Source organism: Ruditapes philippinarum, unplaced genomic scaffold (assembly GCF_026571515.1).
Source record: "Ruditapes philippinarum isolate M1 unplaced genomic scaffold, ASM2657151v2 ctg236_1_1_1_1, whole genome shotgun sequence".
Lineage (NCBI taxonomy): Eukaryota > Metazoa > Mollusca > Bivalvia > Venerida > Veneridae > Ruditapes > Ruditapes philippinarum.
In genome coordinates, this window is record NW_026855129.1 from 180,285 (window position 1) to 206,182 (window position 25,898).

General features: G+C 33.6%; 2 protein-coding genes across 2 annotated transcripts in view; both read right to left on the reverse strand.

Annotated features, from left to right (window-relative positions):
• Positions 1–1,837, reverse strand: part of LOC132742201 (uncharacterized) — a 51,954-nt gene extending 50,117 nt beyond the window's left edge. The window contains exon 1 of the mRNA XM_060730533.1: positions 1,704–1,837. Coding sequence (XP_060586516.1) covers positions 1,704–1,779 — 76 coding nt within the window. The 5' untranslated portion in view covers positions 1,780–1,837. The remainder of the gene's footprint in view (positions 1–1,703) is intronic.
• A 9,552-nt stretch (positions 1,838–11,389) lies between these two features.
• On the reverse strand, positions 11,390–21,998 carry LOC132742188 (uncharacterized). The gene is made up of 4 exons (XM_060730513.1): positions 21,973–21,998; positions 18,929–19,006; positions 14,517–14,641; positions 11,390–11,777 (listed from the first exon to the last, which is right to left on the reverse strand). The coding sequence occupies exons 1-4, from the start codon at positions 21,995–21,997 to the stop codon at positions 11,652–11,654; spliced, it is 354 nt and encodes a 117-aa protein (XP_060586496.1). The 5' UTR covers position 21,998; the 3' UTR covers positions 11,390–11,651.
• Between the last annotated feature and the right edge of the window lie 3,900 nt (positions 21,999–25,898).

Sequence of the window (25,898 nt, forward strand, 5' to 3'; positions counted from 1 at the left end):
CAGGTTGTGCTACTTCCGTATTTGGGACATTGGATCGGCCATATTGAATATGGATAACTAAAACAAAAAATGCCGTAAGTAGATTTTATTTGTATCATGAATCAGCGGGAAGACGATTTTATAATATCCATGACAAATATTTACTTTCTTCAACATAAATAGTAGTTTACGCTCCGATATCTTGTTGAGTTGCCGGAAACGGGTTGTACCGGGATATTAACTGTATAACATAGCTGTATAAACTTTGAAATGCAAGTACCACCTTTTCAATTAAGCATTATCAATTTCTAAAAACATAGTCATTATTATAAACGTGGAGTGAATCATAGTGTCCTTAAAATGTGCTAAAAAAATTTCATTTAATATATCTACAAAGCACACAAGAGTTCATTTCCTGAATCATTTCATAAATATCTCTGAAAACATGACCTTTACTCCCAGCTATTGAATATTTTACATAAAAATTGCATAACATATATTAGAAATTCCTAATGTTTCCTTTCACACAAAAGATTGTTTAAGTTTTTACTATATGTACATTATGAAAATCAATGACCCCGGGGCGGGGCTAATTTTGACCCCAGGTCTACAATTTGAACAATTTTGGTAGAGGTCCACTACACAATGTTTCATGCCAACTATCTAACCTCTAGCCTTTGTCAAATCAGAGAAGAAGTTATTTTGAAAAATTAACTATATACATATATGGCAAACCTATGACACCCCGGGGACCGGGCCAGTTTTGATACTAGAGGCAAAATTTGAACAATTTTGGAAGAGGACCTATAGATGATATACTATACTAAATATCAAATCTCTAAGCCTTGTACCTACAAACAAACAGATTTTTTAAGATTTGACTATAATTATTTACATAGTGGAAAACAATGACCCTAAGGGGGGAGGGGGGGATCTTGGTAGAGATCTACTACATAATGATTCATGTCAAATATCTTACCTCTAGCCTTTGTCAATTCAGAGAAGAAGATTTCTTAAGATTTTACTATATGTACATAATGAAATTCAATGATCCCGGGGCGGGGCCAATTTTGACCCAGGAGCTAAAATTTGAATAACTTTGGTAGAAATCTACTACACATTGTTTCATGCCAAATATTTAATCTCTAGCCTTTGTCAATTGCAAATTATAGCATGATATCATAAGCCACTGTCGCAGGAGCAATTACAAAAAAATTAAAATTAATAAATACATATTTGATTATCTACTACACAAACTTTTCGAATCTCCAACGTTTCAAGTGGTTGAATCCCGCTTTTTCAAGGAGTTTCTGTTTATTTTTATAAATAACTTATTTATCTTATTATCTTACACTATGTTATGTATACAGGAAATGAAGTTGTTGACGTCAACATAAAAAATACGCAAAACATGATGATAACGTTTTCCGTCAAAAATGTTCCACTGCATACCGTTGTTCCCCTTACTCACTGTTTGTAATAATATTATATACATAGCAAGCAATGTGAAACTGATTTCATTGTATTTCATTGAGAATACATTAATAATAAAATAATTATAATAATAATAATAATAATAATATTATTATTATTATTATTATTATTATTATTATAAATAATAATAAATTAAATAAATATTAAAATAAATACTTAACAATTTTAATAAAAGTAATAATATTAATAATAGCAAATAATAATAATAATAATAACAATAAAATATTTACCTGATAGTTTACATCCATGGATTTCGAATCGTAGACATGATTGATTTACCCCAATACTTCCATTTAAACGTAGCATTATAAAACGAGTTGTAACTGCATTTTGAAGAAAGAATGACAGGTGCTGTTCAGACGTAAATGTGCGACATCAATTGTAAACTGTTAAAGGTATGAACTTTTAATTAATATACTAAAGCAAACCATCACTGACATCAACGACAAAAACCTATATTGAAGGCTAATTACTACACATCATAACAATAATGATGATGCAATTACTATGATTTCAGAGATAATCTATGACTTCTGTAATTTACAACAATTATAGAATGGTTCGGCATACTTACGTACATATTTAAGTACGAGAAACAATTGACAACAAAATTTAGCACTTGAAGTTTTTTTTTGTAAAACCAATAACATCTTTACCTAAATGACTAACAGTGGAAATATTTGATGAATTGCAATCCTAATTATATTTGTTGCTATGTAAACTGCTTTTGTACCATTCTTTCTTATATTTTGCTTGCCTACAATGATACATTTTTTGCATGAACTATCTCCGAAATTTTTGCCCAACTTCATTACCTTCAAGTCAGTTAAATTGTCCGTCTGATTTCCATATAAAAGATGAAAAGACTCCCAAATGTCATTTGAAAAAGTATGTACATCTTCTTTCATGAGGATTAAAGTCATCCCTTCAATTTTTGTTTTTGATTTCATATCAACCTAAAGTAACAAATATATTTAATGTTCCAATCATATGTTTAGCAATACATTATTGTAAAGTTTTACCATTTAATGCACCGACTTTATGTAAGAAAATATAATTTAATAGTAGCTTTGTCTTCAATGGTTCAAACATGGACTTTCATTTACTGTTTAAATTGTGGAAAATAATCCAACATGTAGCTTTGCTAATCTTAAGAAAGCTGGCGGCTTGATTTCATTGCAAAACCAAAAGATGTATTATTATGATTATTATGCTACGATACACAATTTAATTTATAAATCTACGCATTTTTGTTTCTGCTTCGTATAATCCCAGCTTGGATGTAACGAAATGAACTCTTTTGAAAATACATTAATCTTGATTAATTGAATATGATTTTCAAACCATAATCCAAGGATTTGCATCCATCGTTTTGTCAATGCACCAACCAGTAGAGGAAGGCCGTGCTAAGAACGGTGGGTTGCGTTTTGAGAATGATGAGGCTAATATTTGGTCATTTTGAATGCTCCCGTCTCTCATTCCAAGATCTTCATTACACATTTCTCCATCCACTGTCAATATGAATATTGTGTCCATGTGATAAAATATAAAATCCCATTTACATTATCAAATCATTATGTCTTGTGCTTGTAAATGAAGGACGCATTGTCCGCCAAATAGTTATTAAGATTTGATACAATGCATGAATAATAGACGATAGTCAATAAAAATAACTGAGTATCGATTAGTATATGGTTTTAACCGGTTGACACACCTTTATTTTGACACACAGCTACCTTATCCTTTCCCGAGTTCCAAAATTTTGAAGTAACGTTTTGTTCTATGCATGTAAATATGCTATCATTTTAAAAACAATAATAAAGAAAAAAGGAAGAACTCTTTGTCATGTATTAAAATTGTCTGTTTGCAGAAGGAAGGAGAACGATCAAAGAACACAGTGTCCTGTAACATATGGTAGTCTATTCAAGTTGCAGAAGAAACATTGTTAAACGTGAAAAATGATTGTGATTTTAAGCGTGATAAAAAAAAAAACACACAGGGTAAATACAAACGTTTGTTTTGATGTAACATGTTTAATACTTTTTAGCAAAAGAAAATACAAAAATTAATTTTCTTAAGGTAATCTTTACAAGGAAATTATTATGAATTTAGACTACTTACAAGATTCAATAGCAGATGTGTATATCTGGAATAATTCTTTGTGTAACCATATTTTGGGATTTTCAAAGCGCAATAAAATATAACGGGCACGGAACTGACTGTAATAAAATGGTACATTTGATATATATAATACTTACAAACATTACATGGTTGTTAATATGGCTAGTGCATATGTAACATACAAACCTGTGTATAATTAATGAGATGCGTACAATAGAATACGTAGAAACAACAAGCTTGACACTTTGTTGTAAAGAAATGAATTTATGGCACAAACAATTAAATTAATTTGATTTTAGTCAGAACGTTTTATTTTATCACTGTATATCCAAAAACTTATTTCCTTCAATGACGACCTTAATTGGCTTTTAAATCGTGTTCAAATTTGATAAATTGTATCTTTTCCTTCATCTTGATCTGTTTTGTGATCAAAATATCTAACTGACACCTAAATGATTGTATGTGTTTAAGTGCAGTCGGCATGATTTTGGACCAGCTCCATGAGCTCTGTCAATGATGTCACACTGTCATCATTATTATTATCATCATCATCGTCATCATCATCATGATAATTATTATTATTATTATTATTATTCATGTACAAAATATTTTCTACAGCTCGTCAAAGACATATGTACGAAGCTTGTATGTAGCTCCGTAAATATGAACTAAGCCTGTAGTTCGTTTGAACAAAAAAAGCCAATAATTACGTCACCCCACTATTTTTGTCAGTACACTGAACATACTGATTTAGGCCTGAATTTGTAGGCGACGTTTAGATGTTTTGCTAACTGAATACACCTATCGCCGATGATATTTGTTTTTGTAAATGCAAATGTGATGTTTCTTTTACATAGGGACCTGGAGAGATCATTCTTACATGGAGCCTTTTTTAATGAATCAATATATACATAAATCAAAAAATATAAACTAGAATTTGTTCGACTACGTTGATTTATAAATATAAATAATAGATATGTGATTGTAAGAAAAAACAGTACCTGGCAAAACGTAGTTTTTCAAATAGAGAATTCGCAATTACAATAGAATAAATACACTTTAATCTTTTGTCAAATAGAAATTCCATTCTTTTTTCGTCGTAGAAGCATTCTGACACACTCGTCTGGAATGAAAAACTTCTTTGAATAAAAAATTACCTTCATTTTGTATATAATCTTATTTAGAACGTACTGCACCACAAATGTGAATACAGGGAAAACATTTGAACACTTTATTCAAGTGACGAGATATTCATGACAGAATTAACTTTTGATAAATATAGCGTTTTATGGTTGCGTTGCCATTAAACCTTTCAATGTCGTGACATATTCTATTCTTTATAAATGTTTTCAAGTAAGGAAGATATAAGTAAATGTAAGCAGTAGTTCTTTTCAATGTAAGGTATGACACTATCTGTAATCTGATGTCCTTTAGATTGTTTGTGCGATTAATATCATACAAAACATTTATCTGATAAGATTTAACTATGGAATTTTAAAGATCGTCTTTTAATAAAGGCAAACTAATATCATTTTAAAAGTTTATAATTTCTAAAATATTCTAAATATTTTAAATTTCGTTTATGCATTTACAGATGCGTAAATTCAATTATCTCACCTGATAACTGAAATCAGGTTTATAAATTATGACACTAGACACCTTTGTTGATCGTCGCAGATCAAAGTGATAGAAAGCTTCTTTTACTTGATTTGGATTTACTGAAATACAAACTAAATTGTAAATATATCGTTTATACAAATTATGATATTAAACTCGATTATATTATTTCAATCTCTTTCCCGAAACGAAATAAAATACAACACATGAAAATTTTAAAAATAACAATAAAAAAAATTCAAACGATTCTACTTATACTTTTGTTTTGAAGAGCACTAAAGAGTTCATATTTGGCCTTTACCGAATGTGTGTTTAACTGCTAAGATATTTTCCTTAAATCTGTATTTGAAATTCAACTGTTTGCTGTCCTATATCGGAATGTTTCCATGTAAGATATTTTGCATTTGTGTACTTATTGTACTAATCACGCATGTTTTACATCAGTAATTTAAAGTCATACCACTGACATCCGAGTTAATTTGAAAATCAAAGTCCAACATCAGATCTGTAAAACAATGGGTAACATAAATATTACTTTGTTTTCCATGCTCTCTAATATTTTGACACACAAGAAAACGCATTCATAACATAATTGCAAGGTATAAAAATAGGAAATCAAAATGTGACGAAGACAGACTAAGATGTCAATGACAAGGCTGTCCAAAATACAATGTTTTTTATCTTATCAGTTCACTAGAAAAAAGAAGCATTTTCTCGTCGAAAGAAGCAAGGTTCATGGTCTTTAATAATGTCTCTGCTGTAACGCTAGATAGGTGAATGTTATACAATGTTAGGCAAACAACGAAATTAATGCACACACAGTAATGGTACATCCTTGTTGAACATTGTACATGTTATACCTTCTATAAAATGCATATACAACGGTGTCCCTTAAGTGACATCCTTGACACTTTTTCCGAACGAAGGCCAGTCTAAAATCCGTTAACCTAAATATTCTGTCTGTCCGTCCATCTGTCTGTCTATCAAAAAACTCGTCAGGAAAACTCCACAAAAACTACTTGAGCAATTTCATTCTACGTTTACGGAAATCATTAGTAGCAAATCCTATAGTGCATAACGTTTGTATTTTCGGGTTCTTTGATCTTTGTAACTGTAATGACCCTTAACTGTAGGGATATTCGCCCTTGAGGCCAATTTGCCCTAAGGTCGAACAACTTTTACCCAAAGTTTCAATAGCAATCGGTCCTGTATGTCACGTTAAGACATCATTTTCGTGTTTTTTTTTAACTTTCCGGTATTTTGAAGAACCAGTCTAGCCGCCTCGGCGTCATCCAATCTCTTTCATGTGGACGCTTTTACCTGTAGTTTTGAAGTGTACCAAGAAGCGGGAAATTTGAATTTTTGTTTGCCGGGAAAATTCAATAACTGTGAAAATTAGTAAAAAGAAAAGAGTTGTCGAAAGTAAGCGTTATCATCAGTTATGACACCATTCTCTTTGCTTTTTAATAAAAAATATATTTCAGATATCCACCAAAAATGCAAATTAATGTCTAATCTATGTAATATAGATGTTTGCCCATGACACGAACAGGATCCGCCCTTGAGTCGTACAGTTGTTCAGTCCCTGTGGCTCATTGAATTTATGATCAGTGAGGATTTTAATAATATGAAAGTGCTGATTTCGAACCAACTCACAAACTTTTCATTATTAAACATCAGAAACGCCGAATCAAATGTTGCTATGTTGTTTTCTTATAATATAAATTTATGGACTAAAAGTATTTTAGCTCATTTTTGGGTAACAGCTTCAAGTCATAATAGTATCAACGCAGGTTTGCTTGACGGGTGTTTACATGTATAAGCACTCTTTCAGTTCATCCTCTCTGAAATTAAACTCGGCTTTATGATTTTGTTATCATTTCTTCTTATTGAAACTTTTATGAGAAACAGTCACTCTATTTAAATTGAATTGTAAAGAGATAAAAAAGAAAAAACGTTTTATAACAAAAGAAACTTAGATCGACTTTAACGTTTCAGATGCCAAAGTCGTACTCGGAGGAAGCGTTAAGTAGCGCTTTTGAAGAAGTGAAGAACGGGACTTTAGGTCTCCGTGCAGCTGCTAAGAAGTACAATGTTCCCGTGACGACGCTGCACGACAGGTTATCTGGAAAAGTCCAGGCCGGTTCCAAATGGGGCAAGATATCCTTGCTTCCTAGGGAAAAGGAAGAGGAGCTAATAGCCTTCGGACTTAAAAGAGCTGAGCTTGGAATAGGCTTTTCTAAGCAATCATTTCTAAGATTTCCCGGAATCTTTTGCAGCTTCTGAGGGAGTAATTTTCCCGAAAGGTTTCGATACCGAAAAGTGGTGGAGAGGCATTTTTCCGTAAGGGTCCCGGAAGTGACAACAGCTGGTAGGCATATGGCTATGACGAGGTTGCGTATTACACGCTATTTTTCTGCTTTAATGTCTCTGTTTGTAGAAAATAATTTGTTTGACAAGTGTCAGTACATCTGAAATATGGACGAAACTGGTTTGACTCTTTCACCAAAGCCTCCTAAAATCATTGCACATAAAGGTAGCAAAGTAATTCACGCTAAGTCATCCAACTCAAAGGAGCTGATCACCTTACTTGCCTGTGGTAATGTATCAGGAAGAGTGATACCGCCCCATGTTATTATTCCCGGCAAGACCAAAAGAACTCTTTTGAGTTTTGACACCGCAAATGCTCCTGCTGGTAATGCCTTAATTAAGTACCCTTACCACGGCACTGTAAAAATCATTCCTGTTAAAAAAATTACGTTTTGTATACCTCAAAATTAAAAACCCAGTTAATCATTTTAGTTCAGCATATTAAATGCACATGGCTATATATTTGATTGTATGTGCGAAATGAAAATTTCCACTTTGATACATTTATAATAATAAACTTATTTTGTTCGGAAAGCGTCAGTTTCAATAGTAAAGTTTGTCCGAACTGCTTTTTCTTAAATAGAATTCAATGTTACAGGATAAATCGGTACCTCAAGTTCTTGTGCACATTACAAGACTTTTTTCGGTTGAATGATTTTTGGCTGAGTCATGGCCATTTATTTATGGCCAGTGATTTTTGTGTCCCTGTAAAACAGTAGCTGCGACATTCCGCAATGTAGCATCATACAACTTGCTTGTCCAGGAGAGTTGTGGTTAATCGTCGGTATTTTCTAGATCAAACAATTATGGCTGTGTTTATAATTTAAAAGTTTATACTTAATGCTTCTGTTTTACTTTAAATGAAATTTGATATATTAAATGTTACAAGAGTGAATAGTCAATACCACCGTTGACTTTGAATGATTTTTTCTGTGAAAAAATCCTAATTGTTTGGCATGTTAACTATTTATGTGTCGCCTGCTTCACAGTAACGTTTGGTGCATTTTCATACAAATTCATCGTCAGAATGTGTACCCTTTGACATATAGGGAGCACTCCTCCGTTGTTTGTTTGTCGTCCGTCTCAAAACTTGTCCAGACAGCTCTTCAGTTACTTCAGTTTCAGTTTTACCCAAAATTTACTTCAATGATAAGTGCCTTTTCTAGTTGTACATATTGTCGGATTTTTTTATGTCAGAGTTATGGCCCTTCAATGTTCTTTCAAAGTTTGTCAGGACTACTTCTGTTAACCTACTAACCCAAGTTTGTATTTTATATTTAAATAATTGATGCAAAAGGATCATATCTATAGATGTACATTCACACATTGTTGTTTACAAAACAGAAGTTTAGTGGACAAGTACACAACTAGTTAGCATTAAAATAAGACGAGGTGAAAGCCGACTCATATATAGATTTTGCAACTGTATATAAGTTTTCATGCCCACTTTGTTTCAGAAATGATTCTATTTTCATAGCTTATTTCTTATATATTTATACATTATAACCAACTTTTTCACCTGTTTCCGTTTGGCATTGGTGAAAACTTGAAAGTGCTAGTTTTCATTTTAAATCAAATTGCGCGATGTTGTCAGCCAATTTTCCAAAAGACTTAGAATATTGGTGAATTAAGCGGAGACAAACATTTGCTCAAAACTGCCTCAGGCAAAATCAAAAAAGATTTCGAGCTTTACTCCAAATCTAAACGTTATCTCTTCCGATCAGTGTTGTGAACGTTATTTTAGATTAAAACATTCCATGCAACTCTTATGTATATGTACCTTTGAAAAGACACAGAGTGCAAAACGCCGATTAAAGCAAGAAAATGATATAAATCGAGAAAACCAAAGTGTGTTTATTGCACTTCTCAATTCGTTTTTAAATTAGTTATGTATAAAGAAAATAAGATTGGATTATATGAATTGGTATCGGTATGTTTATGTGTGCTGCTATTCAACTCATTATTATTTCTGATGTCATAAGTAATGTTGTATGGCCATGAACTTTCTCTCAACCTGAATCAGTCAGATAAAGCATTTTCTGAACACTTTTCAGCTTGAATTTCACGGCATTTTATCATGTATTTACATATAAATAATCGTTACAAAATTAATTTTTACAACGCTACATATATTATATGGCATTGTTCATTTTTTAGTGTGGAGAAACCATTCTTCATATTTTTCTGTTTTTTAAACAAAATGTACAAACAGAATATCTTACAGTGGAATCAATGGGTTTGATGGCATATCTTGAACTACACTTGTTGCATGGGTGAAATCAGTTGTTTAACTCATTACTGCATGAGCATTACGTGAAAAAAGGCCGTTTTCATTGAAAAGTCTCCCGTTACAAGTTCAAATTGTTATAAAACTATAAAAACTGATTCAATACTAATCAAACTTGACACAAATGTTGACTGGACCATTGCCTGCCTTTGTAACAACTTGTTCAGTCCTAAATTTCCTGTAACCATGGCAACGAAGGGACATCTCAAAATTGCCACAATCACTATTTTGGGTTGATTTTTTCCATCAAAATTGATTTCGAAGTGCTGCAACTTCTCAATGGTTTCAGATAGGTCAAAGGCTTTTCAGTGTTGGTTACACGTTACCCTATGATCAACCTGAGGTTACTTTTAGCCTCTCACAAGTCCAAAATTTTCTTGGCGATGAGGGGGACTGCCACCCTCTTCAAACCCCCTAATTATAAGGGGGCCAGCCCCCTTCTGGCAACCCCGTGATGTACCTTATTGGTGGGATCGGCGCCGAAAAAGTGATCACTTTTTTGATCAACATTTATCAAGCGAAAACATGTGTTAAGGGCCCAAACAGGACGTTTTTTCACTATTTGAGGCCTAAAAGAGGGTGGGGGTGGGGGAAGTTTCGAAAGTGCGTTATTTCGCGTATATAGGAGGTAGAGAATTTGCTATGTGGTAAATCGTAGGAAATAAACAATTTACTTACGTGTTCCAAATCCCTTAGCCTCTGAAATAATTAAAACAAAGTATTAGATGTCGGAAATCTGCATGAATCTCAAAAATATATATAATTTAAATCTAAAATACATATAAATGATCATTAAGTTTGAAGTACCTATTAATAACGAAAATGACTTTAATTTGAACGTTGTTTAAATACTTAAAGTATAATAAGAATTACACTAGATTCACAAAAAGCGAAAAATGTCTAACAATGTCGATTAATATGTAAAATGAAATATCATGAGTTGTATTACATAAATAGGCAAAAATAGAAAATCATACGAGAAGGTTAGCATTATTTTATTATGAAATGAATATTTACTTTGGAAGTGTTGTTGTAGAATTACGTACGAATGTCCGAGTTCAGATGTAAGATTTTTCCATGACGATAGGAAGAGCCGAATGATTAATAACGCATCATAATTCATCATTATTTACGAAAACAACAAAACCTTGACAAGAATACTAGATATATAATTAAGCGGATTGGTAATTTCATGATGCCGTTTTATTCAATGACGTCATATCTCTTTGTTTGTTGTGTTAACGTTAATTGAGCCGCGCCATGACAAAACCAACATAATGGGTTTGCGACCAGCATGGATCCAGACCAGCCTGCGCATCCGCGCAGTTTGATCAGGATCCATGCTGTTCGCTTTCAGTTTCTCTACTTGTTATACCGTTTGTAGCATTGATCCTGATCAGACTGCGCGGATGCGCAGGCTGGTCTGGATCCATGCTGGTCGCAAACCCACTATATTGGTTTTGTCGTGACGCGGCTCAATTATTGTTCTATGGATAAGCATGTGGCAAAATAATTCTCATATTATTTTTGTATCGTAAAAAATAAGTCATTTCAATATTAATTTAACAAGCCATAGGCATATATTTTTTAAAAAATTCTGAAATCAAGCGATAAAATGTCGCACACTTTACCCTAACGCATAATAGGTATTTGCGATTTACTTAGTTTCAGGCTTTCATATGTATTAATTTCTGAATACTTTTAGCAATGTTATTTGGCGATGCATATTTAACTTCATATTGCAATGCTGTCTACAAGAATCAATTAGGTTCAATCTAACTGACTAATTACAAAACTGACTAATTACATTGTTTATGTACCAAAATAGTTCTATCAAACCTGGTTTAATGCCGCAATAGTTCTTTTCTTGGAGATAGTTTAATTCCTTTGGGCAAGGTCTAGAATTTTTCTGTAAAATTAATGATTGATAGTTACTCAACAACTGTACATATGCTGTTTTTTAAGTTTGAATATATATATGTATCGTAACTTTATATATACTGTAAGCAATAGAGCATAATTTAACCCATACACTCTGTTATTTAATATGGAAATCTATGAAATAGAGAAAAACCGAATCCCTAAAGAAAGCCCAACACGGCAAAATTGAAAATGGTGCAGGCCCGGTTTAATTGAGCTTGTTCATGGAAGGTACTGGAAAGAAGTGCAAGTTACCATACACGCAGCACCGGCTGAAGCAGAAAAATGGTTAAATTTGGAATAAAGAAACATTTGCAGATGTCTTCATAAGGCGGTTACTATGAAACCTTCAATGTGACACAGAAGTGTCATTCCATGAATAGCGGCGTATGGTCCCCAAGTAAAGGAATGCGTGTGCTCTAAACAAGAAAACATAGGACATAGGACGGAACTAAATAAAATGGAATTCTGAAAGGTAATCTGAGTTTATGAAGCCTGCATACCAAAATAAGACATCAAAAGACAAATTTAAAAAGCAGTCAACATATCCTAAGGGTGATTATACTGTTTTCAAGTAGGAATACTGGAACCACCCAAGTTGAAAAAAAAAATTAAGAAACTAAAAATGCAACATAACATGTATGCACAACAATAATGTCGTGCTGAACGATCTTCAAGGATAAAAAATACTACATCTTTAATTAAATGTACGGGGATACTTTCTTTTACAAAAGTCACACGGCACAAATTACGCTGATAGAGAAAAACAGACTCCCTAAAGAAAATCAACACGGGAAAACTGAAGATGATGCTGGCTCGGTTTGATTGAGCCTGTTCAAGTTTGCTGATCACTTGCCCCTTACAACTGTTAGTCCTAATGTGGCCAAGAACATTGGATATTTCAATATGGGATTGCTACCGCAATGTCGGTGGTTATACTCAGGTGCTAGCTTGGGTCTTCCTCCACCAGTAAAGCTGGAAAGTCGCCATATGACTTATCTGTCTTGGTGCGATGTAAAACCCGACAAAAAAAAAAAAAAAACACCAGAAAAAAAACACCAAAAAAAAAAATGGTTCGATATAAATACGATAGCCTGTTAAACACCCCTAACTATGTTTCAATATCAGCATAATTAATCATTTAATTCTTATATTGCTATTTAGTTATCGAAGAATATGCAAAATTTGAATAAAATTTACCGCGTGGCTTATGAGTTATGGATATATTTCTGAACTAAAACTTTGCTATCAGACATGAGGAAACTATAAATAATCTATAATATAATGTTTTCCTATTGCTCATTGTTAAGAAACAAAAACTAACGTTTAGGTAACAAATTACAGGCAAAATGATTGTTTGTAAACAAAATGTTTTTCATGCATATAAAAATGTTACCCTACCCCACCCACTTTAAACACTAATTTGACAATTTCCCTTTATAAAAAGCCTTAATCAAAATATCTCTAAAATTGACTCCAATGAGGGGCTGTTTTCAAAGTTTGCTTACATTTTTTTAAAGGTATATTGGTTGAACCTGCCAAAAATAAAATACTTGTATTGTGTAGTTTTATTTTTATTTAACTTTGAAAATATCTGGTATCATATTTGCTATTAAATTTGACACTAATTAGCAAATAAGTACTTCCAATAATTATATAATTAAAATCAAACACTTTTGTCTTCCATACGGGATCTGAGAGATGCAAAAATGATGTTAAAAAGAAAAAAAGAAAGAAAGAAAAAGTTGACCCATTTGGGGTTTGAACCCTCGCCCCTGCATTTCAATGTAATTGACAAGTGATTCTATCCTATTAGTGGATGTAATGCATTACCCATGGTCTACCTTAAGTTTATCGTCGTTTGAAAGTATTGAATGGATGGATTTTAGAAGTATAGGAATCGAGGAGCGGCGGTAAACGGATTTGTTGTCAAATTAATCTGGCACGACTGAAAACAAATTTTGAAATTTACACCGTGAATAGTATCAATGAAGTAAGTAATTAGGCAACATAAATGGTTCATGATGTGAGAATACGTAAAATATTTTTCAATCGTTTGGTCATTATCTTTGAAACATTTTGCTCTGCTGACAAGCCGATCCGAAAACATTTAGTTCTGTTCATAAGATCCTGATTAACCATTTCTTGTGCATGCTTCATATTCTATTTTTACTCGAAGTGCTTTTAGCATCTTGTCACAATTCCAATTTGAAATGGTTAAAATTGTTTCACTTATCACTTTTTTGCGTTTTTATAAATAACATACAATCGATGAAAATGTTGTTCTTCTTTTAAGAAAAGTTTAAAAGCTATTGTTTTTTAAGTTTCTACTATAATTATTATTTGTTAAACCCTGATTATATCAAATACATTAAACAAAACTATGTATGATTTTCTTGCATTACTGTAAGGTAACTTTAGAAGTGAGCTTCAAATACATGTATATAAGCACTGTCCCAGAAAAAAAGAATTCCAATTTGTCAATTTGTTAACTCTGAATTATTCTTTTAGTTTTTTCTCTGATTTACAAACAATTTTATATGCTTCACGATTTTTGTTCGATAATTAATATTTAAATCTTATTTTTCAGTATTTAATTTATTGCACTGAATTCTTTTCTTAATTATTAATATTTGTTTAAAGTTTTAATATGTTGATAAAGTGCACGCGTAAAATTTAACTTATGTACAATCAATTAGAAGATGGACTTAATTTACATTATCATTACCTTTAAAACAACAAAGGGTGTTTCTAGCATTCTGTATGTAATCTCATTGACCCTTTTGTTTTCCTTTGATATATTACCGATCTTTTCGCAAGTGCCTATTCTTAATATCTTTTTCGTTGATGTCCCTGAAATATAAATGTTTTTGTTGTTGTTTTTTTTCCGAAAAAGTATATATTGACATGATTATGCCCCTTTCAAACATTGACCTTATAGTTAAAAAAAATTCCTTTCAATAAATAAAGAACGCTAAGAACTACAAACTTGGTATGGTGATTGTTCATGATCAGGAAATGACCCTATCTATTTTGGGGTCAAGGGGTCAATGTCATATTGATCTTGTAGGTAAAAACGTTTTCCGATCGATAACTTTGATAAATCATAGGTTGTTGGTTCCCAAACTTCGCAAGTGCATTGGACTTGGCAAGTAGTTGACAACTATTGATTTGGGTCAAGCGGTCAAAGGCATACTGACCTTGAAATCATAAAAACAGTTTCCGGTCAATAACTTGACAACCCATGGACCCTTGACATTCAAACTTCACAAATACATTGCTTTTGGTCAGAAGATGACCTCAATAGATTTTTGGGGTCAAGGGTTCTGAGGTCAAGATCAGATTGAACTTATAGGTAAAAATACTTTCTGGTCAATATCTCAACAACTCATAACCCCTAACCTTCAAACTTTACAGGTTCATTGGTCTGTGCCAGTAGATAACATCTATTGATTTAAGGGTCAAAGGTCAAAGTTACATTGACCTTGTACGTAAAAAAGGTTTCCGACCAATAATTAAACAACTCAAGTTGCCTTGGTTGATATTATTTATCAAACTTAAAATTATTTTAGTATAATCATTTCAAGGTCATAAGTAATATAACAAATTGTCAATCATCATTAAGGAGGCCTACACGATTCAAAACATTCAGCATATATTATTTGGTAAGATTTGTGATACTTTGTCATAAAATTGCTGCAAACAATCTTTGCAGTCACAATTACCTACTGTCTAGTCATTACAAATACTAGGTAATTCCTATCAATTTTGGTCCAGTCATAATAACCGCAGAGAGGGGGCATACATGCTTTACAAACATATCTTGTTATACACTTGATTGAAAGCTAATAAATGTCATTATTATGGCACTAAGTACTACAAATGAACATAATTGTAGTGATAAGTATTCTTGCATAGAAACTGCAGATACACCAAAACGCAGCAGAAATAATTAACGAATAAAAGAACGCGAGTACACACCGTACGTTTTTATTACATTTACAATTTTGACAATATTTTAGCGTGATTGGTGGGCGGTTTATCGTTCAGGCGGGCGTCAAACATGCGGTTTCTGAACGATAACTGAATTTGGGAATGAAAAATTGAATCAAACTTGTTATATACCTAGTTTTACAACTGTTTTAGTTAACACTACATTTAATATTTTCTACTGAAAACGTTATTTAACATGAGAAGTAACTGTGATATAAATGTTTTTGTAAGTTATGTCTAAAATAACGAGACAACCAATAACGATTACAAATTTGGAAACTCATATAAATAAAATACGGAAACTCCCCACATAAGAAACTCCGAATTCATCTTCATTATTCATAATGTAATACGATGGCTGTTCGAAAAGAATTGCTTATTGTCCTCTATCTCGTGATCTACGTGGGGCACGATAAAAACCAATACATACCTGTATAGGGTATTCAATACCTACACAACGGTGTATGAATGTACATGTTAGACTAAGTGTAAGATATACAATTTAAATACACGCAGTCATTGACCACTGTAGTAAAATTGATTGGTGAAAGCGTCGACAAAAAAGATGAAATACGGGCTTACATCAAAGTTCGCTCAAAACTGGGATGCTCTTTGAGGCAGTTGAACTCCCGACTGCTTATGGGCCTTCTTTTGTGTCTTATGACACAGGCGATGGAAAAAGAAATTTAAGTCTGGCGTAGAGAGCATCAAAAATGCACCAAAATCAGATAGGCAAAATCTGCATCTCGTTACGAAATTGTTTCCAAAATAAAGGATATCATTTGAGGAGATGAAGGAGATACCAGATTTACAGTTCGTGATATTGCACGAAAGGTAGGCACATCACTATCAACGGTTTACTTTATTTTCAAGAAGCATTTGAAAGTCAGAAGATTTCGGCTAGATGTGTGCCACATCTGTTGACCGATGAGCAAAAGAGGCAACGGGTAAAGGTGACCAAAAAGCTGTTTCAAATGTTTCCAAAATATGACAAAAAAAAAACAGTTTGCCAATATCGTCACAGGTGATGAAACTTGAGTCCATTATTTAGAGCCCGTCAGAAAAGTTAGCGACAAAATCTAGGCCACTAAACACAACAAACGCCCAATAATTGCCAAACGGTCTTTGAGTGCAAATAAGGTTTTGCATGCAATTTTCTTAATTGGTGAAGGAGTCGCAATTAAAGTGCCGGTGAAAAAGTATCACTGGGAAGTATAACAAAGAAACTGAAAAAGTATTATAAGAAACGACGCCCTGTCACTGGTTTTATGCATATCCGTCTTCTACATGACAATGCCCCCGCTCATACCTCCGCAATAGTTTCGGCGTTTTTATAAAAAGAAAACGTAACTGTTTTGCCTCACCGCCCGTATTCTCCAGACCTTGCCCAATGTGATTTCTTTTTGTATCCGAAATTGAAATCCTTCCTTGTTGGGCGGAAATACAAGTACCGACAGGCACTTGGATCTACCATTCATCAGGATCTTATTCCTGTGCCCAAATCAGCGTACCATGACGCCATCAAGAAGTGGATACATCGGCTGAAACTTTGCATTTCTCGCCACGGGGAGTACTTCGAGGGCATGAAATGAACACTTTGGAGCTAACTTGAAATTTGAAGTCTCCAGATAGAAATAGGCAATACATTTCGAACATACCTCGTATAACTATTGATGTATTCAATTAGTTTGAATTTAATGGTTTTATAAAAAATTTTAATGTATCTTTGCATATTAACAAAGTGCATATAAATATGTACATAAATACGTCATTGTAAGGTACAATACAGTTTCATTTAGACACGTATCTTACAGTGTGTCCGGGATCTAACCATAAAACGCTATGTCAATTGTAGTGAAATATTTTAAGCATCTGAAAATTTGCACAGGTAATAAGTCATACAGTATTTATTAAAGAAGCGCTGCGCTAACATTTCTAGTCCAAAATAACCTAAGTATCCAATTAAACGCATGTTATTTTTGGCATTAAGATACTTCCTGTTTATCCTGTAATCAATTACTTCACAATATACGATATATCCTATATCATACAAATTTGTGTCTATAAAAATGGCATAAAAAGAGGAATTTATCTTGTAAGTTTTATCTACAAAGAGCTGTTTTATTCGCCACGGGTTAACCGATGTGATAAACAGCGGTGTTGATATCTCAAGTGAGGCATAACAGGTCACACTTATCTAATAGCTAATTTTACAATTATAAATAACTATATAGCTGTTTGAGATCCGTTTTGTATAGGAGAGCATCTATATTATACATAACTCAAATAGCTAACTCTAATGGCGTCCCCGGTATTTGCAAAATCAAATCAAAACTTACAAATTGCATCGCATTAACAAGTGAAAATGTATGACGAAAGCAATTTCTTTATACAAAAATAAATAACGAAACGCTGAATTACCTAATGAAACGGGGCGTCCGTGGCCGAGTGGTTAAGGTCGTTGACTTCAAATCACTTGCCCCTCACCGCTGTGGGTTCAATTCCCAAAAGGGACTTTGGATTCTTTCATGCGAGGAAGCTATCCAGCTAGCTTACGGAACGTCGGTGGTTCGACTCAGGTGCCCGTTCGTTCCTGAAATAATGCACGGAAGGGCACCTGAGTTCTTCCTCCACCAGTAAAGCTGGAACGTCGCGATATGACTTATACTGTGTCGATGTGACGTTAAACCCAAAACAAACAAAGAACCTAATGAAACGTTTACTTTTATGCAAAAATTGGGCTACGTACTGCATGTTTGTTCGTGCTTTCACATCTGCAGACGCCTTTGGACTTATTTAATCCTCCAAACTGCGGATTTAGGCTTTAAATGTGCCCAATATTCTGCAGATGTTAATCAAGGAAGAAGGTGCATTTACTCTATAATGTAAACCCCGTTTAAAGAGTTATCCGGTTTTCGACAATTGTCGGCTTTCCCAGCTTATATCCGACAAACTTCTTACAAACAATATTAAAAGTTTATTTGTTACGTGATCAGATAAAGTTAAGAAATAAAAATAGTCTTTATTATTTGGTAAACATTATGATCTGTAAATAACATTTATCAGCCGTTGTCTATAACAAAATTTGTGTACATTAACTGCAAATTTCTTATTATGTCATAAACTTACTATGATTATAAGACATACCAATTTCTGTAATATTTGGAATAGGTCCAAATGAATCATATTCAAGACAGGATTCTTGTATTGCGTCTTTTCTAAAACCTGAAATAAAATAATGTAATCACATATTTTGAATTGTATATTTTCTATCCGTATCTAATAAACTTCTAACAAGAGATATACCTGTCATTTTACAGGTTAAGTATACATCGATAAATAAAAAACAAATCTGCGAATAAAGATCATCTGCGAGGGATACAGATCATAGCCTTTAAAAGCACATTGGCTTTTTGGTGTTGTTTTGAAAAGTATTTTTGTTTAACACACTTGAAGACATTGCTTATTTCAAGGATCATTTCTGATATTCTTTTAATGCAAGAAAAACTTATATCACTCTAAATTCCCAGGTGTGAGACAGATATATGCTCTGAAAAAAAAGGCCTGTAACTAATACAAGTATTGCAGTCACTTACTCATGATGGCCAACATCTACGAGGTTGTGTCAATATGTCATGCAAAATGGTCAATAAAGTAAACAAGCAAGCAAATATTTTACACTTTTCTATTTCAGCACTGCAAATAATCTCTTCCAACAAAAATAAAAAAGTTTTAGACTTATAATACAATTTTAAATGCTTTGATATAGTCCTCCTTTAACTGAATAAAATTGCCGACCCAGGCCAATTTCTACTATTGTAGTGATGACCTCCAAATTTTTATCAGTCTATGAAGTAGGAAAAAGTCTCAGAGTGAAATATTGTGATTGTTAATGATAAAACCCTCCTTTATTCGAACATAATCAATTAAAGTATGTAGCCCCTTTGTTTACCAGGAGCATTGTTTATGAAGAACCAGAGAGACCTTTCATATCAGTCGAATGAGGTTCTTCAACAAAGTGTTTCTCAATTTTTCTAAACATAATATCTTACAATGCTTTGATATGACGGATTGGTATCTAGTAAAAGGGACCTGGACAACACTGCCAGGGTAATGAAATCAATAACGTACATATTTCATGACAATTGACAATCGCTTGCCTATGCAAGGTCGACGAACGTGTTTAGTTGAATAAATCTAATCGTGACACTTAAGAATTCACGTAAAATAATTCAACCAGCATTTATCACCGGTCATAAGAAACATTTGTAATATTTAGGAAACATTTCAAGAAATTTTCGACGCATTTAACTCGCTCCTTCTTCTGGTCAGATGTTATCAAAAGGGACAGTTTTTCGCTTAACTTTCAATACAGCAATACACAAAATGTTTAAGAAAAAAAACCGAATGGCGCGATTAATTGACGGATAAGATAATTTCATTTGAATGTTTGCACTGCGAAATTCTCTAGTTCGCTATTCATTGTTCGCGACATTTCATTTTTGATAATCAAACACCCTCATACCAATCGGAATGATCGGCTATTATGACCGACGAAAAGGCTCGAGAAGTTGCTGTTGCCCTTTCACAAAATCTGATTTCATTCCATAAGGGGCGTCGCGATTCGGCGCGGACGCAAATAAACCTTAAATTGGTTCGCTCATTTTTGAATTTGTGTTTCCACCTGCAAGAGCTGCATAAGATACTTCATTGTTCTCTTAAATATATTAAATATTAATTATAGTGTACAGTTATAGTAGATTTCCCTGGTTTTTGTTCAAGCTTTTATAAATGCCAGCTTTTCAGCACTTTTTACATTAGCGTTTGCCAGTCATTTTGTATATGGAGATAGTCGTGTAAGGTATATTTTAATGTGATAAAATACTTAATCGGTTGACTACACACATGATTTTGGTACCATTTACAAGCAGATGCTTTGAAGCAAAGCGTCATGTACACAACAAGAATAACATGAGCTTAATTAGAGACAAGGAGGTACTTTTTTCACAAAAGACATACGTCTCCCACGTACAGTTTGGAACAGGCATGTAAATCCAACCAGCAGTTTGACTTGCGAAATCCAGATAGTGTTTTTTCTATTTTTATCTCTGGTGGTCATTTTGTGCAGTGGAGCAGATCGTACAAGCGATATGCACAGCAAGGTTTCGCACCAACCATATGCCAAAAAGGGTTGGTAATGATCAAACCTGTGATGTTTTGTCGAATTTTCTCTGGCATTTTGACCTGAGAAAGGCGGAAAGATTTCTATTTTTAGCTATGCTGGCAATTGTGTGAAGAGAAACAAAACGTGCCGGCGAAATGCACAACAAGAGTTTATACTGATTACTACCTTGCAGTTTCGTCAAATTACCGCCATGCGTTTGATCTGTGAAAGCAAGACAAGATTAATGCGGAGGGACGGACAGACGGACAACCGGCGTAGGCGAATACAAAATGTCTCCCAAAAATTTTAAAAGACGTAAATGTACTTTAAAATACATAACAAATTGATCCCCTCTCGTAATTAAGGCTGTGATTCACCTTGCTAAATCAATATCTTTACTAATCATATTTTATATTATACGGCAAGGTTTCACATGATGTTTAGCAAGACTATGAAGCCAGTTCAGGTGTTGAACAACTTGCAAGTAAGAGGTAACGAATTTGGCACTCATTTGGGCATTTTATTGGCAAATGGATTCAGGATTCTGCATACTCTATTTGGGGGTATACGTTGGATATTTAAAGATATATTATGCTCAAAATCGAGATTTGGAAATAGTTATAATTTCTATACAGATTTTTAGTAATGTAATAACACACACGAAAGATATGCTATGTTTTTAACACTTTTTAACGCAAACACAGTATGAATACATATGTCAATAAAAAAACTGTTAGCTTTGTTTAAGAAAAGGCTTAATCAAATTTACCAGTCATATAAAATAAAGCTTTCCAAACATAGTTCGTTCATTCTCTTTTTCAAATGAGACATGTTCAGTAAGAATGTCCGATATTTGCTGAAATTCTGCTATGAAAGTATTTTACATAACTCGTGACGTACCTAGAAAATATAAAGTATTATGAATATTTGCAAAAGAAGGCCACATAAAAGGTTTAATTTCATTTTTCACTTTTTTTCATGTTTAAATTCTTTAATATTCTATTTGAAGATAGCTAATAAAACAAACCTTCTGGACACTCCTCTCCAATCATATAAATTTTAAAAAGTTTCCCGGGGAAACCCAAATTTTTGGGATTCCCGGTCTTATTATTTCGTATTTTAAAACAAAAATTTTTATTTTCCCAAATTTTAAATTTTAACCCTTTTTTTTTCTTATTTGTCTTCCCAGGTTTTTTTTGGAGAACCCTCTTTTTCACAAAAGATTAATTTTAACCGGATTTTTGCCCTAGGGATTTGCAAATGGGCCCGCTGGCCAGGGCGGCTTTTCCCTGAACCTTTAAAATAAAAAAGGTTTTGGGTTTTCAAAATTAAATTTTAAAAAAACCCGGGTGAAAAGAGGTTTTTTTAAAATTTTTTAAATATAAAAACAAAAAATATCATTCTAAAATGCAATAAATTTTAACCCTTTTTTTAAAACCCCTTCAAAAAAACCAAATTTCCAAGGGTGACAAAATTTCTTCCTTTTAAAAAATTTGGGCAACTTATTTTGGAAATTGTTTAGTTTCCCCAGGGGTGAAAAAAGGGAAAAAGACAGATAGTCCAATATCTCGCTTTTAAACCATGTTTTGCAAGAACTTTGTACATGTTATCGCATAGATGGCTGTGTAAGATCTCAATTGATAAATACATGAGTGAATCAGTTCAGTCTAGCTTTGACAATAGCTCGATTAACGCTATCGACTCGTGCAATCTAAACCAAACGATCTCCTTTTCACTAACCAAAATACGGTCCTATATCGTGAAACCGCTGTATTCTTGGTACACAGACTAAAAAGACATAATTAATGAAATATGTCGTGTTTATGGGAACAATTAACTATCTTTTTCATCTGCCACACGGTAATATAAGAAATTTAAAAGTGGTGTGTCAGAAAAGGAGCACCTCGTGCACCTGCCGTCCGGAAAAACTGTAACGTCGCCAAAAATGGAAAGGGAAAAGATTTCAAAAGGATTTGTTTTGCTACTTATCAAGATTTAATAACTTAGGTATAGTACTTCCGTAGCTAAAATTGCATTTGGTATATTTGTGGAGCCTGCCTCTATTCAATTGAAAAGTAAGTATACCCCATCTCCTTACAAAAGAAGCAAAACCACGCACCCGTGATAAAAATCTTTCCCAAACAATCGTTGTTAAAAGTTCCCGTGACATACAACAAGTGAACTTGCTATTCAAATTATCATTCACCTGGCGATGATGAATAGTTTGGGGTTCACTTTATGACCCCAAACGCGATAGAGTAACAAAAGTTACTTTGCAACTAGACGGTGTTTTAAGTATACCATTACCATAGCAAAAATTTGCTCCCCCTGACGTTTTTAAAACATAAAATTAAATGTAAAATTTTCCCTTTACCTATAAAAAGGTCAGCTATTCAAAATTTCCGTAACCAAAGTATAAACTGTATAAAAGCAAGGTCCGGATCTTAAATTAAAGAGAATACTTCAACACCCCGAACCAGCAATTGATCACTTGGTATTCAGTGTTTGGTTTTGCTGCACAATGCTTCGTATCAATAGGCCCCAATTGTTCGAGTATCTTGAAACAGGATAATAGGTTGTGGAGCTTTTCCTCACCCTCCGTATTTCGCCAAAATGTTTCACCCTTGTGTGATTTTGCTTATTTCCGAGGTTAAAAAACACCTTGCTGAAAATATCAAACGCGAAAAAAATTCGCATGGGCTATTTTCCAGTGTCTGGAGAATATACATGTACCTCGAAAAGATTATGAAAATCTAGAAATAAAGTGATCCCTCGGAAGCACTTATCAGAAAAAAAAATACATGAAAATTGCAGACTATGTTTGATTGAGTCTGTACATTGAGTCTGTAAATGAGGGATAATAAACAAATGCAACCCCTCAAGCCCCCTAGGACCGGCTTGAGCGGTACGAAATCGCATTTAAAAAACACTGGATTAAAGACAAAAACTTTGTATATCACATGGTGGTGAGTATTTTGAAGGATATTATTTTTTGGCACTATAGTTAAGCACTTCAGTTGCATTTATATTTGAACACCCCTCTTAATGTCGAGAATGTTGTGTTGTGCTTAAATGAATTTCAAAATTACAAAAATCATGCGTTTAATATAGGAATATTCGAATTTTTATTTTGTGTTTTCCTTTTTTTACCTCTACTTATGTTAAGTGCCTTGCAATATACTCTTTCCAACTTCTGTTCACATTCCGAGTACTGAAAATTTGTAATTTCTTCAACATATTCTTTTTGTGTCAATACTGAAAAAGAAACATTCAAGTCAGAACACAACATAAATGAAATTATATTCAGACGAGATCTTAACAGTTCATGTTTAATCAATGAAATATGAGTATTCGAAAATCATAGTATCCATATTTTATAGCTATCATAACGTCATGATCCACCTTTTAATCTGTTTGTCTAACATATATGTCTTATTAGTATTAGATTTGATTTAGGGGCGTCCGTGGGCCGAGTGGTTAAGATCGTTGACTTCAAACCACTTGCCCTTCACCTCTGTGGGTTCGAATCCCGACAAGGACTTTGGATTCTTTCATGTGAAGAAGCTATCCAGCTAGCTTACAGAACGTCGGTGGTTCTACTCAGGTGCCCGTTAGTACCTGAAATAATGCACGGAAGGGCACCTTAGGTCTTCCTCCACCAGTAAAGCTGGAACGTTGCGATATAACCTATACTGCGTCGATGTGACGTATACCCCAAACAAACAAAAATTAGATTGATTTAATGAAGTAAGAACAAGAGCACCGCAAATGCGGGTGAACATACCCCCAAATGCAAATTAATTTGTTTGAGTAATCAAACATAATTTTTTCAATAAAGTGACCCAATCAAGAAAAAAATTAAACTTTACGATCCTATTTGATTTCCATGGTCGAGGCATTTTTAATCCCAAAATGCATTAATGTTTTTGTTCCTCGCCGTTTCGAAGAAAAAAGGGGACATAGAAATAGACTCCGTCCTTCTGTCCGTCCGTCACACTTTCGTGTCCGGTCCATAACTTTGTCATTTATTAAAGGAATCTGAAATAACTTGACACAAATGTTTGTTATAATAAGACGATGTGTCGTGCGCAACAACCAGACCACTAACTCCACGGTCATGGTCGCACTTGCTCATTCAAGGTCAACATTGTCTATTTGAGGGTATATCTCGTATCTGGTCCATAACTTTCTTATCTTTGAAAGGATTTTGTAAATTCTTGCCACATTTTTTCACAATAAAGAGACAATGTGTCATGCGCAACAACCGGTCACCTACCTCCAAGGTCAAGGTCACCCTTGGAGGTCCAGGATTAACATAGTCTGTTATAGAGTATATTTTGTGTCCGGTCCATAACTGTTTCACAGATCAAAGGATTTTGTAAATACTTGCCACAAATAGTCACTATAATAAGACGATGTGTCATGCGCAACACCTGCATCCCTACCTCCAAGTTCAATGTCACACTTAGAGGTCAAAAATAATAAAAGTCTGGGTATATTTTTAGGGTATATTTTGTGTCCGATCTAGAACTTCTTCGGAATTTTGAAATAACTTTGCACAAATTGTCACAATAATAAGAGGATATGTCAAGTACAACACTTGCACCCCTACCTCCAAGGTCAAGGTCACAATTAGAGAACAAATGTGAACAGAGTCTGTTATGTAGTATATTTTGTGTCCCGTACATTACTTCTTCACAGATCAAGGGATTTTTAATAGACTTGGCACAAATAGTTACAATGATATGATAAGATAATATGTCATGCGTAGCACATGTGTCCCTACCCCCAAGGTAAAGGTCACATGTAGAGGTCAAAAATTAACATAGTCTGTTATAGGGTATATTTTGTGTCCAGTCCATACTTTTTTCATAGATCAAGGGATTTTTAAAAATACTTTGCGCAAATAATTACAATAATAAGACGATATGTCATGCGCAAAACATGGGTCCC

Coding starts and splice junctions, on each gene's coding strand:
- LOC132742188 (XM_060730513.1), bottom strand. CDS start 21,997: ATGATTGGAGAGGAGTGTCCAGAAG. Junction 14,642..18,928: donor TCCAAATATTACAGAAATTG/GTATGTCTTATA, acceptor TTTATATTTCAG/GGACATCAACGAAAAAGATA. Junction 11,778..14,516: donor CACCCTTTGTTGTTTTAAAG/GTAATGATAATG, acceptor TTAATTTTACAG/AAAAATTCTAGACCTTGCCC.